General features: G+C 56.2%; 1 protein-coding gene across 1 annotated transcript in view; it reads right to left on the bottom strand.

The window, feature by feature from the left end:
• The window catches only part of VOLCADRAFT_94884 (uncharacterized protein), a gene marked incomplete at both ends in the record, with an annotated part of 14,268 nt that extends 2,108 nt beyond the window's left edge, over window positions 1-12,160 (bottom strand). The window contains 16 exons of the mRNA XM_002954013.1: window positions 260-440; window positions 792-950; window positions 1,541-1,698; window positions 2,067-2,232; window positions 2,818-2,987; window positions 3,501-3,583; window positions 4,199-4,242; window positions 4,635-4,946; window positions 5,653-5,703; window positions 6,173-6,226; window positions 6,541-6,750; window positions 6,978-7,031; window positions 7,144-7,238; window positions 8,897-9,023; window positions 9,929-10,097; window positions 11,904-12,160. Of these exons, the coding sequence (XP_002954059.1) occupies window positions 260-440; window positions 792-950; window positions 1,541-1,698; window positions 2,067-2,232; window positions 2,818-2,987; window positions 3,501-3,583; window positions 4,199-4,242; window positions 4,635-4,946; window positions 5,653-5,703; window positions 6,173-6,226; window positions 6,541-6,750; window positions 6,978-7,031; window positions 7,144-7,238; window positions 8,897-9,023; window positions 9,929-10,097; window positions 11,904-12,160 (2,290 nt within the window). The remainder of the gene's footprint in view (window positions 1-259; window positions 441-791; window positions 951-1,540; window positions 1,699-2,066; window positions 2,233-2,817; window positions 2,988-3,500; window positions 3,584-4,198; window positions 4,243-4,634; window positions 4,947-5,652; window positions 5,704-6,172; window positions 6,227-6,540; window positions 6,751-6,977; window positions 7,032-7,143; window positions 7,239-8,896; window positions 9,024-9,928; window positions 10,098-11,903) is intronic.
• Between the last annotated feature and the right edge of the window lie 233 nt (window positions 12,161-12,393).

Genomic DNA, 12,393 nt, shown 5'->3' with positions numbered 1-12,393 from the left:
CGATCACTGAGAAGTTGACTAGGGTGACTGGATGAGGGTGCCCCGAAATACCGGGGAAGGCAGGGTTTCGCAGGGTAGCTGCCACGGGCGAAGATACACCCCCCTGTTTCACACATCGTACAGCTGTCTATCTGTCTGTCTGTCTATCTGTCTGTCTATCCCTGTGTCCTTGCGTCATGCCCTTTCCTCCCGTACACCGTACCCGCAACTTACCACTCTTAACCCCACACCTCTCAAACCCTCCCCCGGCCCAACGCACCCCCGGTCATTGCCAGCTCCCCCAGATCGACCCGACCGGACAGCAGCCGCCGTATCTGGTTCTCGGCGTACGACACCGCGGCTGCCACGTCACCTCGCATTAGGATCCGCTCCAGGGAGCCCTGCAGTACCTGACTCACCAAGGGGGCACTTTGCCGCCACATACTGCGGACACCCTTTACCTGGGGGGTGGTGTGGGGGTTTGGGGGTGTGACGGGGGGGGGGAAAGAGGATTGTACGTTGTATGCCGGGGGGGTGAGATGGGGGGTAAAGAGGAACCATATAAAAATTGATGCAACAAAAAAAGAAGCAAAAAGAGAATATTATGTCAAAATTAATTTCTCACCCATGACCACATGATGTAAGCTTTACGACATGGCCGGTAACTTAAAATTGGGAAGAGAAAAAAATATGAAAGTTCAAAATATTTCTGCCATTGAAGATATAGCCACGGGGGTCTTACAATGACCCATGGGTCTGTCTCACTTACCCTTCCTTCGCCTTCGGTCATTGAGACAAAATAAAGGACTCACCAGTAGCGACCCACGGGTCTCTGGGCTTGCTGCGTCCTCCTCCGTCTCCATGGCCCTGCCCGCATACCGGTTCACGTGCAGCAGCAGGAAGGGCGCCATCACCTTCTCGTACTTGAGCTCCATGGGAAGTGGCAGAGAGGAGGTAACCAGAGCAGCGGCCTGGGTGGGGAGAGCGTATGCAAGAGAGGGAAAGGGGGGTGATGGGGGGAAGGGGGGGTTTGAAGGGGGTGAGGGGCGGGGGGCGAGGGGGTGGAGAGGGGCAGTCAGTGAGGTTCCGGGGAGAGGGTTTGAGGGGCCGTGCGGGTGTGTGTTTGTGTGTATGCAAGTATGTGTGCAGCTGACTCAAAAGGAACACCGTACAAATGCCGTACCTGCTTCCCAAGCCGTACAGCTTCTTCCGGAGTGGCCCTTTCCAGAGGCATCCACCGTACGTACGATGTACCGCCCGCGCGTGCGCGCGCGTGTGGGACGATGGTTTACGGGGGGGGAGGGCGGGGAAGCAAGGTCATACTCGTGTGTGTGTATATGTCACCAACACAATCACCACCACCACGACCCCAACACGCGTTTAACCTCGGAGCCCCTGCTACCTCCGTACAGGTTGGGGGATGAACAGCTGATCCCCCTACCTCCCCCGCTGCACATCCGCACCGTCGTACTTTCATTCCTCAGTATCCCCCCTTGGGACCCCAACTACCTGGGGAAGTGTACGAACACGCTGTCGGTCTGTGCGTAGATAACTCGCCCACCAGCCGCCGCCGGACCGAGCAGTCCCGCACCGCCGCCGCCGCCGCCGCCAGCGCCTCCGACGTCAGCTGCTCCGTCAGCTGCAGCTGACGCCGCTTCCATCGCGTGTGTGATCGTTTGTACGGCAGCCCTGCACGCCGCTGCCCCGTAGGCCAGGCAGCTATCCGCCAAGGGGAGGCACTGGAGGGGGGAGGCGGCAGCGCCTGCGCGGGGTCGGAGGGCCCGGGACCTTTCATCTGTTACCTAATGTCTGATACCGCAAGGGGGGAGAGACGGAGGGCATGTGTGTATTGTTGTGCGCATGTGCGAATGGAAAAGTCGATTCTGTCGAAGCGTGTGTGTGTGTGTGTGTTGAGTAATGTCTAGCCTTCGCAGGCAAAGAGAATTACAAATGGCATATCATTTGGGATGTGCCGTACGGTGTACGGCATGCGCGCCGTACGGCTCTCCGTACAACTTGAAGGGGTTTAGAGGGGGTTAAGGGGTCAAAGGGGTTTACGCGTGTGTCGCATGTACGGTGTACCGCACCAGTAAAGCCGTACAGTGCATTGGCCGTGATCTTGAGCGCCTTTTGGCGGGAGTCCAGTACGGCAGCGGCAGCGGCGTCGTACTGTACGGCCTTGAGCTTGGCTCGTGTGGCGGCGCGGGCGGACATGAGAGCGGCCAGGATGGTGGGAAGGATACCGGGCCGAACCTGAAAAAAAACCGTGCATGTATGTATCCACGTCTGTATGTCTGTGATATGTCTTTTATGTATGTCTGTAGGTCGGTCCATGTACCGTACCGTACATGTGCAAGTGCTTTCTAATCCGCTGAAACACGAAAAGGGAAATCCCGGGGGTTGCCCCCGAGCAAATCTACCGACTGAAGTAAGTATGTATGTATGTATGTATGTCGATGTATTTGCGGATAAGGCCCTGCTGCAGGACCGTATGGTTCCGGAGTAACATAGGTGAGGCGCCGAGTGGCGGCCTTCAAGCGATCCCCGTCGACCCCCGGGGGGATTCCCCCACTCCCCCCTCCCCCTCCCCCTTCCAGACCGCAACCCACAGGTCCCCGGAGAGAAGACACACTCCCATAGCAGCAAACAAGTGCAAACGGCAAACAAGCCGTTTTGGGTTTTGCGTACGACCAACGGGCGACGGGAAATGGCGGGGGAAGAGAGGGGCAGAGAGAGCGCACGCCGCAGGAAAGAGGAGGGGGGAATTTTGTACGGCGCAAAACCTGTTTCCCCAAGGAAACAGCCGGGGAGGGGAGGGGAGGGGAGTTCCGAACGCACCTCGGGTTTCACGAACGCGTGTCCCGTGGGGGTGAAGCCGCACCGCTCCCTGCCCACGGTGTCCACGTCATCAGGGTGGACGAGTGTCGTATAGCACAGGTTGTACGCGCGGTAAAGGGAGGGATACAGCGAGGCGAAGTCCAGAGTGGCCACCGGAGTGCGGTACAAACCTGGACGAGCATTCAACCATACAAGACACCCGCTCTTTATGCTTAATGAGCCTGTTAATGAGTCCATACACTGTATGCAGGCAGGGAGTAGTAGCAGTAGCAGTAGCAGTAGCAGTAGCAGTAGCAGGTATTATATCGAGTTCCAGACCCCAAGGGGATACCCCAGGGTAGGGCTAGGGTAGGGAATGACGAGGGGGAATGGGACGAGCACAAGAAACTTGCTAATTGTGTGTACGGCAGTCTCTGGTGCCTGCGAAAAGGGATAACAAGGACAAGCAAGTAAAGGCAATTTTTAGAATAAGGGGGAAAAAAAGCAAGGCCCTAAGAAGCATCCGCTTCGACGGCTTACCCTCGACCCCTTAAGGACTAAAACCATCACTAAACCCAACCCTTGAACCAAAAATAAAACCAAGCAAATAATAGTAATAAAAATAATAATAGTAACAAAAAAATAATATTAAATAATAATAATGCGCCCTCGTTCCCTTCCTCTTCGCCGCAACCTGATCTTACCCGCCGTAAGGTTTTCTACGGGGTGCAGCAGAAAGGGACTCTCAATCAGATTTCCCGCCTCTTGCCGCCCGCCAATAATGTAGCTGAGTAGGAGGGGGAGGGGGAGGAGGCAGCGGCTGCAGTAAGGCGGCGATATCAACGCGACATCATTTTCATAAAGAAGTTAAATACTAGCGAAGGGTGCGCCTAGGGGTGGGAATACAAACTTCAAACCCGGGTTTGGATCCGGGTTTGGATCCGGATCAGAGGTTCAGAGATGCGACTATCCGACCGAGGTTCTCCCAAATGGATGCAGCGCAAATGCTGAGGCTAAAACCCTAAAACCCTAAAACCCTAAAACCCAACAACAGGTTGAAACCCTCCTAGACTCCCCCTCTGACTCCGCATTCCCAACCCCCCAACCCGCTCTCCAGGGAGCTCCCCAGCGCAACACCCTTTCCCCCAAGCACGCGACAAACACACTCCCACCCCAACCCCCAACCCCCCACCCCCCCCACACACACATACGTATAGCCCCCCAATCCCCTCCACACGCACTTTTGGCGGTGCGCGTTGCGGTGTAAAAGACTCCATGTACGAATCATCTGGGCGTTGTACATAACCTGTACGGCACGTACGGTACGCAATGAGACGAGGCCCCGAAACTGGGCTGTCTACTTGGGGCCTACCCCCGGCCAGTGCCACCACAGGGACCCCACCGCCCGTTCTGAGGAGGTGGCTTTAAATTAGAGTGGTCGGGGGTCTGCAGACGGGGAGACGGACAGCCTGAGGGGGAAAGAAGCTCCCCGGATAGACCAAAACCGACGAGGTTGTCCAATTTGACGAAGCTGCTAATTCAAACAGAACGTCAAAGAGAAAAAAAGAATGGACTCCAGGAAAGCTGGGACCAGAATTGGACCTCAAAATCTCATCTTCGATCCTCAGAACTTGCAACTCCATTAAATTGACTAATTTTCTTATTATATTGGAATTTCAAATAATGTTCCTGGTTTCGGAGAGTGTAGTCCTCCGGAAAAGATGGCCCTGTACGTGGAGGGGGGCAGTACGGCAGTGGTGTGTCCGGGAGAGAAAGACAACTTTGATGCCAACAAACGGCATGTACCCTTGTTATGCTCTGTACGGCAAGTCGTACACCTGTGGTATCGTGAGCCCTGTCACACGCGCCATCTCAAAAGCCTCCGGCAGCGTCGCCAGCCGCGACGTAAGTCGTACGATGACATCCACACGCCGTACAATGTACGATGTGATGCGCGCCGCTGCAGCTGCGGCGGCCTGCCACTGTTCAGAAGCCGGGGCCGCCGGGGCCGCGGCCGCCGCCGCATCCGCCGCCGCCGCCGCTGCCGCTGCTGCTGCTGCTGGCGGCAGCGACTGCCGTCCCTGCGCCTCCGCCGCCAGCCTCGCCAGGTGGAACGGACCCAACACCTCCAGCGTCTCACCCAGCAGGGTCTGCGCCATAAGCCGTACAGACACACAGACACACAGACACAAACACACAGACAGACAGTTTAAGAAACCCTAGGGCATACATACATACAAATACATACATATATACATTCATACATACACACAATCAGTGGGCTCCGGGCTCCTCATCACATCAGTGGTTTGCCGCATACGACCGCATGTGTACAGTGGGGTTGGGCAGTTGGCAGTTGGCCGTTAGCAGTTGGCCGTTAGCAGTTGGCAGAGGGGTTGGGGTGGGGTTGCAAAGCGAAGCGCCAGGGTCGGGGATTGGGTCAGTGGGAGGAGGTCGTGTGTAAGGGCAGAGGGCAGAGGGCCAGGGAGGCTTCAGTTGCGAATTTCAAATTTCTCACAACATGAAAAGTGCGGGAAATTGAGGGGGGTTAAACCGGAGCAAGGTGTGGAGGGGGCGGAGGAAATGACACGCGACTGTGTTTCAAAGCCCTCCCTAACAGATAGGACACCTGGGAGGGGGGAAGGGGGGGGCTTCCGAAACGGCCCCCGGGGGTTGGCACAGCCAGGATTCAAGTTATCGGTGTGCGTAACTTCTCCTCTTAACCCTCCCTTACCCCTCAAACCCCCCTTACCCCTCAAACCCCCCTTACCCCTCAAACCCCCCTTACCCCTCAAACCCCCCTTACCCCTCAACCCCCCTTTTATCCCCTCCCCTCCCCTCCCACCCGCGACCCACCTGGCAGCAGTCCACCAGGCTGAAGGTCGCTAACGATTGGGAGGTCAACACCTGGACATACATACATACGTACATACATCACGTACACACGGACACACATGTGTATGTGATTACGTGGCCTTTACAAATTATGGTATTGTCTGGTGACACCGCTGCATTTAGCAAAACCCTAAGTTCCTGGTCCCATTGTGGCGGTGGATAAGGAGTATGGCGCCCTCCTATGGCGCTCAATCCTAGACCAGAATTCAAATTTAGGCCAGACGGCCCGAAGCCATCGGCTCTGCTACAGCTGCAACACAAATACACACACACGCACACATACACATACACACACATACACGTATGTATTTAAAGTACACACAGGTAAAAGTACGTAGAGTTTGCTATGAAGGATGATGTCCGTTTTCCTAAACCAGAAACCCCCCATCGCCCCAACAGCTGCTGTACAACCAGCACACAATCCCTCTTACCTCCTCAGCCTACCCCCCCTCCTCCTCCTCCTGCACGCCCCGCACCCTACCTGGCGCAACACGTCCACAACAACACGGCCCCTGACTTCTGCCTGAAAGGTTTCCTGGGGGAGGGGTGTTTGGGGAGGGGGTGCGTGTGTGGAGGGGGGGTTGAGGAGACGGGAGAGAGAGAGAGAGGGAGGGGGGGAAAGAGATACATCAAGGTACTTCCGCGTGCATGTGTTTGCCAACATCATATATTTATATATAGTTCATACATACATTCATACAGGAGTTATACATGCAAAGCAAACGTGTCCCTAAGCACCTTCCCCTCTCCCCCTCCCCTCTCTCCCCCCCTCCCCGTCCCCCTCCCTCCCCTCTCTCCCCCCCTCCCCCTCCCCCTCCCTCCCCTCTCCCCCCCCAGCTAGATAGATACCTGGTTGCTGTTGGAGGACATGCGGCCCTGCCGCTTCACCCACGCCGCGCTGTACATCACAACGGTCTTAACGGTCAACGGAGACGCGGCGACGGCCCCACCGGTGCCACCACTGCCGTACACTGGCGCCATCCGCGATACCAGCAAACCCCCTCCCTCGAGCCGCAGCCTCTCGAAGCGGTCCCGGATCGCACCTAACGTATCCCGAACCTGCGCTAAGGATTTGAATGTACGTCAATCCGTACACATGTACTGCAAAACGGAAAGGATTATTCTAGCAGGCCCACAAAGATATCCTTTTATGTCACTGCGAACCTGTAATTATTCCGGCCTCCTCTCCACAACCTCATATTCCCTCACTCTTCACTAAACACATAGCATCCAGACACCCCTCCCTTTCCGAGTCCTCAGCCCTCCCTGCCCCCCTGAACCCGGACCTGGTACGTGGTGACAATGTCCGGATCCACTTCCAACAGCCACTCCTTCCAAGCCTGCGTGTGGGAAGGGGGGGAACCACTTGTGGGGCTCTTTTGGGGGGTAAGAGGTGAGCGGGCGTGTGCCGTGTATGCGTGCCTGTGCCAGTCCCCGTCATCCCCCCCTCACCAGCAGCATTTCCCGCTCGCTGTCAAAGCACCTCAGCTCTGCTCCCTGGAGTGCTGCTCTCGTTAGCGGGGGTGACCCGTGGGTCAGAGCGCTACCTGCCGGTAAAGGGGGGAGATGTACGGGAGGGGTTGGGGGATGGTATTGGGCGGGGAAGGGGGGGGGGAAAGACGAACCACAAACTAGTGAAGCTGCTGCCGGGGCAAGGGGAGAGGAAGGGGGGGGGAGAAAGGGGAGAGGGCCCACACTGGGTATTTTACACAACATCAGCAGCAGCAGGGGCATGAGTGGCAGCATGAGTAGCAGCAACAGCAGCAGTAGCAACAGCAATAGCAACAGCAGCAGTAGCAACAGGGGCTTTTTGATGTACGGCCCGATGTTCCCATCTAGTACGGCTGAAAGGGCGCAAGGACGCACATACACACTTACAGACAGTAAAAGCCCATGTTGCTACTGCTGCTGTTGCTATTGCTGTTGCTGTTGCTATTACACGTACTTTAAAACCCCAACCAATCCCCGGAGCCAACCGCACTCACCAACTCACCTGCCACCAAAAACACAACCACAGAGCCCCGCGTGCACGCCTGCTGGATATCGCCGCCACCGCTGCCGCCGCCGCCACCGCCGCCGCTGCCGCCGCCGCTGCTGACGTCAAGACGCCCCGCCTCCGCCAACCCTGGACTGTCCTGTGCACACAAATCTGGCCCCACCGCTGGCCGTGACGTTGTGCCGTACGTTCGTACATCACAGCCAATGCAGATAACGGGATCGTCCTTGGCGGTCACTGGTGTACGGTTTGTCGTATCGTACGGCACCGCCAGTGCATCAACCGTCATGATCGTCAGTTCCGCAATGTGGCCGTCCCGCGCGGCGAGGATGGCAGCCGCTCCTTCAGGGGACCCTTCGGCCCCGTTGACGCCTCCCACCGCTTGCCGTACCAACTGCAAAACAATTATCCCTTATATTAGAACATAAAATGTAAAGACATGAAATAAGAAACAACCAATACAATTGTAACCATACCTAGCATACGTCCACATTTTTAAGGTTGTCGTGGTCTTTCATAACTAAAGCTATTTGTACACACCTGTCGATGTTATCCTATGCACAAAGACATCCACATACACACGCTTCTTCCCCCCTCCCCACCCCCCAGGGGAGGAGAGGGGACCTGCAGCTCTCGGCTGCTTAGGAGGGGGATGAGGCCCATCTAGCGCCGCTCTCCCGTCCGCGGGGGAGAGAGAGAGCTTAGGCGGGTTTTCCGTTGGGGCTGGGCAGCAGCCCCTGTGGCCAGTGTCGTCAGGCCCGGTCAAATACTTGTAACCTTCACACATACATACACATATATATAGGCAGGCGGCTGGCAGAGGTTAAGGCCTGACTTCTGCTCCCAGTCGACCCAGTCGACCCGGGTTCAAATCCGCCTGCCGGCTCCTCGGGTGTTTGAGGAGTGATGAAATGGGAGGTGGCCCCCCATCTTATGGACGGTGTAGGACGTGATAATATCAACTTGCGAGCTGACCAGGAACTAAGTTGATGCGCCGTTGATCCGCTAGATTTGGTTGGATGCTGGTGGTGAGTTGCCGAACCCAACGAATACATTCTGAAGTCGGATGGGGTGACGGATTAGGGTGCCCCTCTAGCAGGGGAGAGCAGGGACTGCCCCGGGAAAGGGGGCCGCTGGCGAAGTTAACCACCCTGTAACAACATACATACACATACACACACACGCCCCGGCACCCTCCCCCCCACCCACCCACCTCGGGGCACCAGTCCGGATCCGCCAGCTGGGTAGCATCCGGGGTTAGCGAGTGTACGGCTCTCCACGGCGCCACCACCTGGTATTGCGGGAAGTGGGGAAGACGAACCACGAAGGAGAGAAGCTGATGGGGGAGGGGGGGAGGGTATGTGGGATTGGGGTAGGCAGGGGGGGGCAACGGGGGGGGGGGCGGAGGAGAGAGCGGTCGTAACACGGGTTATGCTGCTTAAGAGGGACGCGTGTGGGATACGGCCCAAACACACACGGCCGGCAGGGGGCCCACACAGAACCCGCCGCCCTACCTCGACAGCGCACGAGGAGATTCGGGACGTACGTGCTACTGGTGTGTAGTACAATGCCGTATTCGCCTCCTTCCCTCCGCATGTAACAACTACATCTGAGCCTGCTACTGCTGCTGCTGCCTCACGTAATGGTACCGGTGGCGCTGGTGTGTATGTTAATGATGATGATGATGATGGTGATGTTGGTGTCGTTATTGGTGCTGCTGGTGGTGGTGGTGGTGGTATGTGAAACCAGGCGCCCCCCGAGAGCCCCAGGTCGCACAGGAACCGCATCAACAGCTTCACCTGCCGGGTCGGGTCGTATCGGGTCGGGTTTACCCGCCGAATGGGGAGTGGAGGGGTGGGGCCGGGGGGTGGGGCCGGGGGTGCCGGGCTGTAAAGAGGAGATTATTTATATCGTAATGAAAATATATATTACGATATATATTTTCATTATATATCGTAAATATATATAATTTACGATATATATTTACGTAAATATATATTCGGAAATCAATCATCATAGGGTGGTAGTGAAATTACATCCCCTTCATCCGAAAAAGGGGACGGCCGACGCTGTGCCCTCCACACACACATCCCCGGGGGTAAAGGGATGGGGCGAGAGGGGGGGACTCAGGCCTGTCGAGTTTGACGAGGAGATGGAATCCGCGAATGCTTTTCTTTGCCGTACATTTACATCGTACTTGGTATATTATTTTACACTGCCGTACCATCTCGCTGTACGTACCTCCGCTTCGTGTACGGCTTTGTCCACGAACCGCATCCCCAGACGTCGCTCCAGGTGGGCGCCCTCCCGGCCCGACATAAGGCCCTCTAGGGCTGCGCCGGCGCGTTTGGACGAGCCGCCGGGCCGCAATGTGAGACGGAGGTACGGCGCCCCTCCGGGTGCTGTGGGTCTGTAGTACAAGATAGGCCGGGTGATGAGGCGGGTGATGGAAACCACACGCGCCTCCGGAGGTAATCTGCGGCGGCGGCGGCGGCGGCAGTAGCGGCAATAGCCGGCGGTAGCGGCAGTAGCGACAGAGGCAGCGGTAGCGGCATTTAAGAGGAAGTGGAAGAGGGAGCAGCATCCGTCATATTCATGTCCGCAGTACCGTACAACATACGGCACACAAACGTGAGATCAAAACATCCACCTCCTAATTCAGTACGAAATATTCCTAGGGTTCGAGGACGAAGACCGCCACAGACAGCTTGTACGGCACAAAAGATCTAATCCAGGCGACCCCTTCCAGGTCCCCATTCCCCTCCATTTGGCTTACACCGTACGGCACCAGCATCGTACACAGCATCGTACCGTAGCGCATACATATCACTACACGTACCACATATCGCACTCATGTACATACACGAATTCAACCACACAAACCGAAACCGCAACAAGGAGCTTCAGTCCACTGTAAGGCCCACAACACCAACCAAGACGTGTCGTAAACCTGCTGTTCCAGTGGCAGCGGAGGGCCTCCAGCTCGCCGTAGCTCCAGTCTGTCGTACAGAAAGAACCAGAGCCACCACCATCGCCGCCGCCACCACCGCCGCCGTTGCCGCTGGGGACCCTGTCATCGCCGCCAGCACCGTCATCGCCGCCACCGCCACCGCCACCGCCAACCCTGGAGCTGCCGCTGGTCCCCGTCTGAACTCCGGCGGGTATCATTGAACTGACGCGCACTGGTACAGGCACGTACAGGTACGGACAATAATCGTTGACCTTTAGGGTTTCACGGAGGGGGAACAAGGAGGGGCGAAGCAGGCGAAGAGAAGGAAGAAAGGAGGGCATGTGTGTAACTTACTGATAGGTTTCGTAAGGATGCGGCTTAGAACAATTGCCGTAATCAATCACTTTTGTTGTCGCGTGACCCGGTCGTCAACATGGCAGCGGAGTCCATGTGGACGAAACTGGGAAGCTGAGTTTGGCAGTTTTGGACGTAGCTGCCGGTGTGATGGCATGTAAATTATATATATAGTGTTTGTGTGATTTACATTAGTTCGGAAGGTTGGGGGATGCGAGTTGAGCCGTCTCGGGATTTGGACATGGTTGATGTGAATGTCCCAAGGGTCAGTAGCTAGGAGCAGTGTTGCATCTGCAGTGTTGAGCATCTATTGCTAGAAGTTAACATGCTGCTGCTCACCTGCACCAGAGCAGTTTTCCCGTCTGACGTTCGGGCCCATATATGGAAGCTGCCAGCCGGACCTTCATCCACGTCAAGCACCATCGCGACGATGGGTTGCGCAGCTTCGCCAACGCTGTTGCCATCCAGTCGAGGCAGGCTTGAATTGAGCTCGATATTGTTTTGGGCATATGAAGATGGTGGCGGCAAGGCATTCAGACGCAACCGCTTTGCAACTCGCTCCATGGCTGGAATAATACGGTCAAAACAGGTCTTACGCAGTTTCCGGAAGGTTTACTGCTTTATTGTAGGAGATAAAGTTATGTCAAGGCAGACCCATAACGTAGCCTGAACATTCGGGGAAAGGTGTTGCTAAAACTAAGACGAGTCCTCACAATTTTTATGGCTCTTGGAAGCACAAAGGCTTTGCACATCGTGCTTCAGACAGAAACGATAATACAAAGTTTTGGAAAGGTTGACCAGAGCTTTCCAAGCTTCCCCTTTCCAGCATCCTTTCTAATGCCGTACCATCACTACCGACGACGGTTAGAGCCCCATTTTCTAATGAAAGCTTACAAGCAGAGCACGATTTACCTGCACTGCCGGTCTGAATCTCTGCTGCGCACTGCCACTTCATTGTTTATGAATAGCTGAAACATGCTTAGCGCAACGTACAACAACCCTAGACCATCATCTTTCGGTGTGTGGGCCTGCACCATCACCACCATCACCACCATCACCACCATCACCACCATCACCACCGCCACCACCATCACCACCATCACCACCATCACCACCATCACCACCATCACCACCATCACCACCATCACCACCATCACCACCGCCACCATTGCCACCTGCGCTCCCCCCACCAACGCGTCTTCCTCCTCTGCTGCCGCTCTTATCCGGCCTCCCCCTGCCCCCCATACACACACCGTGCACCTATCAACAGCCTGCTGTACTACATAACCAACACTAGAGCCATACAGCGGACTCGCCGTACGTACCCCCGCGCACGCACTGTACATCATGCATCGTGCAACCACCACATGCTGCAGTACATGCAATCCCTGCCCCATACGAT

The sequence above is a fragment of the Volvox carteri genome (assembly GCF_000143455.1).
Source record: "Volvox carteri f. nagariensis unplaced genomic scaffold VOLCAscaffold_40, whole genome shotgun sequence".
Classification (NCBI taxonomy): domain Eukaryota; kingdom Viridiplantae; phylum Chlorophyta; class Chlorophyceae; order Chlamydomonadales; family Volvocaceae; genus Volvox; species Volvox carteri.
The sequence above is the reverse complement of the archived record's forward strand: the minus strand, read 5'-3'. Positions and strand labels throughout refer to the sequence as shown.